This window comes from Cynocephalus volans, chromosome 4 (assembly GCF_027409185.1).
Source record: "Cynocephalus volans isolate mCynVol1 chromosome 4, mCynVol1.pri, whole genome shotgun sequence".
NCBI classification, from domain to species: domain Eukaryota; kingdom Metazoa; phylum Chordata; class Mammalia; order Dermoptera; family Cynocephalidae; genus Cynocephalus; species Cynocephalus volans.
Genome location: NC_084463.1, coordinates 104,401,936 through 104,408,216, shown reverse-complemented (window position 1 = coordinate 104,408,216; position 6,281 = coordinate 104,401,936). Strand labels below are relative to the sequence as shown.

At 37.9% G+C, this 6,281-nt stretch overlaps 1 protein-coding gene across 1 annotated transcript; it reads left to right on the top strand.

Annotated features, from left to right (window-relative positions):
• Positions 1 to 4,984: 4,984 nt before the first annotated feature.
• Positions 4,985 to 5,944, top strand: LOC134376321 (olfactory receptor 51G2-like). Its single transcript, XM_063094912.1, has one exon. It carries the CDS (start codon positions 4,985 to 4,987, stop codon positions 5,942 to 5,944), a length of 960 nt encoding a protein of 319 aa, XP_062950982.1.
• The last annotated feature ends 337 nt before the right edge of the window (positions 5,945 to 6,281 follow it).

Genomic DNA, 6,281 nt, shown 5'->3' with positions numbered 1-6,281 from the left:
CTCCCTTTAAGAACTCTGGACTCTAAAACTCAAGCAGGCTTCCCTGGATAGAGACATCTCTCATGTGTTTCTGAGGTTCATAGCAGAGACTCTTGGAGGGAGATAGTAAATACTTAGAAGTCTGCACCTGGATAGGCTTTATGTTTTTACACCATTTTCTTGCTTATCTCAATAGTATCATTTACAATATTCAGTCTTAGCCATGAGTATAACTTTATGTTGAGTGTGTGTCATTCTGGAGAATAACCAAACTAGTGTGTGGTCATGGTTTTCCTGAGATGGCTCCTGTGTCTCATTCCTAACTTGGTCCCTACCTCAATTCCCTAGGCCATTCCTGTCTAGATCCATAACTACTGCAACAATAATTTGTATCATCCATCACTCTCTCCTCAGCTTCAAAACAAAATCCAGTCCCCTCTCATATGCTCCTGGTGAGTCCTTTCTAATATCCCCCACCCCTTAAAAGCATTATTCAGAAAATAGGAAGAACTCACTTTGTGGAAAGAGAAAGGAGAAGGAAGGAGAATATCAGTGAAACGTAGGCTGTATGCTATTTTAATGAAGATGAGTTAGTGAGAAATAAATTTATGATGGAGAATATCTATTAATATTATCACTCATAGAAACAGTGTTGTAGATATCCTATTTCAACCTCAAATGTATTTACAATTTAAGAAAAAAAAATACTTGACTGGAAGAAGGAGGTGCTTTGTTTGGAATATATAAAAGATTATATGTCTTGAGTTCTCAGTGTAATGCACTATGTTTCTTGGCCCAGGATATCAAGGGTCTATGGAGTGACATCTATCTCTAAAGAGCTAAGAAGGTCTTAAGCTAAGAGAAGGAAAGGAGCCTGAAGAAAGACTGGTTGCATGTGTTGAGCTTACACCATGTATAGAGTTAGCAGAGACCCACAATTATCAGCAATAGCCATCTCTATCTGGCACATGCACATTTAATGCTGCTCTGACAGTCTATACCACAGGGATTGGGTGTGGGCCTCTAGGGGTAGCAAGAACCAGGGATTTATAAACCTGCTCACTTGGCATCATACTTGAGGCAGGGAGCCTCATGAGGGAGCTGCACCACCATCCGCAGAGTTTGTGTCCTTACCCTGGGATCTGGTGAGTGATGGAAACACCTGATTTGACCTGGTTAGGTCAAATCATGCCATATGTGTACCTGGGTTGACAGTCAAGGGAAGTCATGGGTTATCCAAGATATGGATTCAAAATCTTTATGAAGATCTTTGAGTCAGAAAGGATACTTGATGGAAGTATGCAGCACTTCTAATCCTTTTAAATGATATATTCCATAATTTTACAAAACAATCCTGGACCCCTCACCCCTCATCTAACAATCACTCCATTCTTGCCCTTGAAGTTTAAGGTAAACTGCAAGTCAAAATACATTTATGTATGATACACATTAGGATAATTGGTAAATAATTTATGTAAGAAGGAAAACAAAGGGAAGAAGAAGAAGGAAAAATAGAAATATGATTTCTAGTACTCACACAACAGTGCAATAGAGACGACACCAAATAGCTACCAGTGAGGCTCCCAAGATGAAGAGTTATATGGAGATCTTGTCTTGAAAGAAAGGAATAGTTTAAGGGACTGATGATATTTATCTTAGGCTCTAAGATTCATTTTAAAAAGCATAATAACTCTGCATTGACTCTCTGATGAATTTATACAGCTTCTCAGCGGAGCACAAAAAACCAGGATTAATTTTTGCAGCTTTGGTGATTTGAAGTAACATTAATGAATTTAAACATCTGTATAGTTAAAAAGCCACCTACAATATTAGCAACATAACAATTTAAGTCTTAGAAAGTTGGACATTTTTTGAAAAAACAAACAAAAAAACCTAGGATGCATAAAAGTTACATAATCGTCTTCAAATACCAGGCACTGTTCAACGAAATGCCATCCATTCAGAACTTATGATGATGAGACAGGAAGGAAACTGTGGATGGATCATTATCAAGGGAAAAGCATGCACCAGCTTGCCATGAAAACTCTGGTAGTCACCTAAAGAGGTCTCCTGCCATCCATTCCTTAACTACAGTCATTTTCACATTTATCTGTGAGCAAATGCGGACAATTTGTAATGTGTGTGTCTTTTCCATGTGTATATCCATAAAAGTTGTATTGTGGCTCCTTACTTAAACATTAAAAGACTAAATATTAAACATGCAAAAATCTTTTTAAGACTGTGAGATTGAGAGTAATATCTCATTTTATCAGATAAGAATGCAGGTTGGAATGATTTAACATGCTAAACTCTAGACACTCAATTCTTAAATGTGGGCTTAGGACATTTCTGCAACATGCACAAATGGCAGTGCCTGGAGGTACACTTCCTTAATATCACAACAGAATGAGTTTCTTTTCTTAGAGATGTAGTTTGACGTTTTTATATTATTATTATTTTTATTGTTAGAGACAGTGCAGAGCCAATTTAGCAGGAGTTGAACAAATAACCTTGGAAAAATCAATGTTTTTTTATGAGTTTTTTTCTGGGAAATTCTCAAAAAAGATAGCATTTTCACTGTTAACTTTGTGACTGAAAACATCTTGCCAAAGATTCATGTGGGAGGAATAATTCCCACATCTGCTCACACTCAGAAATGGGAAATACTGTGTGAAATAGTCAGGCAACTGCATGCTTTGAAACTCTGATTATATCTACTGAGTCCTTAGACACTCAGCACCATGGCTAGGCTTACTAGGAATATCTCTCCTTCTTCATAACTGATTTCCACAGTTAAAAAAAGTGAAATACTGTTCTAATTATAACCATCCATCCTTACCTGCTTCCAGAGCCCAACATTGTGTCTGCCAAATGGCAGGCATTAAATTTTGTTGAAGAAATTAGTTTTTACCATCCATGAAATACAGTGTCCACTTGTGTTTCTTTTCCTGCTTTCCTTCCTCTCTCAGGTAAGTCCTACATCTCTAGTGTCACTGCTTCTGCCCACCCAGTCTCACATTTTGGGAGGCCCCTTCCCCTTGGACAGACGGAAGCTTGCATTTCTGATGGGACTAGGTTTTTATGTAGCTCAAGACCTACCCCTGGACAGACTCAGACACATGCGGTGAACCTCTTTCTTATGTCTAGGTGTTGGAATCCGAGTGACAGGTTCTCTTTCGGACATACTGGGAAGGTGGAATCAAAACGGAGACTTTCCTTTTGTGAGTTGTTCATCAGCTTACCTCAGGCATGCCTCTTGGACCTTGTCTTTTAAATATCAAATTGTCTTTTATACTTTTGTCATGCTTCATAAACAGGTTTTGTATTTCAGTCATAACAGTTTGTTAAATATTCTCCCAGGGATGCTAAATACCAGACAATTCATTTTTTATGAAAGCAATAACAAGCTTTCTACATTTATGAGAACTTAAGTTTACTGCGAAACACTTCTTGAGACTTGGGGGAAATAATGTTTCCGTGCTTTTGAAAACACACTCTGGTTTACAACCTAGAGGTAAACCTTGTCAGAGGCAGGTTGATGAACTTAAAGTCTATTTGTTGCCCCTTCTGTAACCAATATTCAGAGAGAGTTTTGTCAAAGCATCATAGCTTACTCTGATAGCCACCCACTCACAACTTCTGCAAAGCTATACTCACAAAATCCTTCAGCTATCCTTTTTCCGTTACCGTTCCTTTCTCAAATCTGATAGGCACATCTCTGCATCCTGTCTTCTTTATGGCTGGCTATTATTCTTCTTCCTTTATCACTGGTCCGATAATTATTGTCAATATTTGTTTACTGTTCAATTGTCATACTTGTTTCAATCTTTTATCACCCTTTATGGAATGTCTTTTTTTTTTTTTTTTTTTTCCTGGCAGACAGAAACATGTCTTTTAAAAATACCAACAGTTAACATATGGAATGGGGATCGTACATGTTCTCAATGGCTTTATAGTGCAGCATTAAAATTGGCTGGTGAAAAAAGAACCAGAATATAATAAAGATTGTTCTACTGGCCGTAAATGCTACATAACAGACTTCCCAGAAAGATGTTGAGATATCTCTATTGTTAAATAAATGTTCATAAAATGCTCAGAAAAAAAAAAATCAACATTCAATGTGGAATTTGGTTATATTACCAAGCTATTTTTTTAACTCTATGTACTCAAATTTTACATTTTATTTTTTTCTCTAATAGGTACCGGTAAAGGCACCCAGAATCATTCTCCAAAAAATTGAGTTGGGTTGAGCAGAATATAGATTCACAGTTCGGACCTTTTATCTGTCCCATGATCAATGTCCTCTTGAACTAGTTTGTAATGTGTTCTGTGTTACCCAATGGGTTATGTTTCCAATTACGAATATTTTCTAGTTTTTACCTTCCTCCTCTCACATCCATATTAGCTGTCTGAACGTTTTTAGAGAGTACTTTATAGAAAGACTGAGGAAAATTTTGAATATGTAAACACAGACACATAAATCCCAAATCCTTCCTGATGTCTTCCTGTCACAGTTTTACTTGTGATGTCTATGCCCCTTTCAAAACAAAAGATATACCTGGTAACATCAGGAGATCAGAGTCAAAATTTAATTATTCATACTTTACACTCTAACTCCCAAGCAGCCATTAAGCAATTCTTCTTACCCGGTTTCTTTAGAAACCTTCCTATATTTTGGTACTAAAAATAACCTAGCCCATGTACATGTGTTCCATGTTCTCAACACGGGGTTGTCCTTTGTAGTTTTTGGAATTTGAAATATCTTCAAGATGAAAAATAAAAGCTTCTCTTCTTTATGTTAATGGCCCAAATATCCTGATGAAAACTAGGGAAAACCACTAAGAAGAGAGTCAGAATTGTTTCACAGTAGAAACTCAGGAAATGGAATTCAGTAATGCGAGAAGAAGAAGGGCAGGAAAGAGCAATGGGTGCCGTGTGGAATGAGATGACAGAAAAATGCTGTGAAAAAATAACTTTCTGCTTTCTTTACAATTTTTCCAGACTTATGGAAATTTCTTACAACAGTAATGCCAGTAACTTTTTCTTCATATTGATGGATCTCCCGGGACTGGAGACTGCTCATTGTTGGACAGCTATTCCTATCTGCTTCATCTATGTTCTTTCTGTGCTGGGCAACATCACTATAATATGCACTGTCAAATCCGTGCCCAGCCTCCACACACCAATGTACTTCTTCCTTTCCATGCTTGCAATGGCTGACGTGGGCCTCTCAGCTTCTACACTTCCTTCAATGGTAGCTGTCTTTCTCCTGGGCCAGAGGAAGATGAGAGCTGCAGCCTGCTTTTTGCAACTTTTCTTCATTCACACTTTCTCAGTCATTGAATCAGCTGTTCTGTTGGCCATGGCTTTTGACCACTGCATTGCTATCCGAGAACACTTACGCTATGCCTCCATTCTCACAACCACACGCATTGGGGCCATTGGGCTGGCCATTGTGACCCGTAGCACTGCCCTCCATGTGCCCCTACCTGTGCTCCTTGGAAGACTGCAATTCCAGCCTGTGAATGCTCTCTCTCATTCTTATTGTGTTCATCCTGATGTTCTAAAGCTAGCAAGCTCCAACACTCTTGTGAACAGTGGCTTTGGGCTCTTTGTCATGCTCTCCACACTGGGAATGGATGCTGTGTTTATTCTTCTCTCCTACGTGCTGATCTTGAAAACAGTATTGAGTATTACTTCCAATGCTGAGAGGCTCAAAGCTTTCAACACCTGCATTTCCCACATCTGTGCTGTACTGCTCTTTTATATCCCACTAATTAGTCTTTCCATGATCCATCGCTTTGGAAAAAAGAAGCTACCAGCTCAGGCATACATGCTTCTCTCTTATCTGCACTTTCTTGTACCTCCAATGCTCAACCCAATTGTCTATAGTGTCAAAACTAAAGAGATTCGGGTACACATTCTAAACATGCTCACCCTAAAAAGAATAAAATATTGTTGGTAGCACCTCAATCCTAGAAAAAGATCTGCTGTCTAAAGATATCTCAAAATGGGGGCAGAGTGTAGCTTCTTTCTACCTGACCTATCAGTTAATTTTTCAGAAATGCTGACTGAAGTATACTGTATTGTTTACCCAGATATCAGAATCATTCCTGTTCAATGAAAAAAAAAAAAAAAAAACATGTTCCTTATTCTGAAAAAGTCAATCTCAGCCTTAAAGACTCACGTTATGATAGGTATATTATTATACAGCCCTTTAAGAGAGAATTATTTACATGTGAAAACTAGCAGATTATAAGAGTAGAATTTAATAACATGTAAGATCTGTTACAACTAAAAAC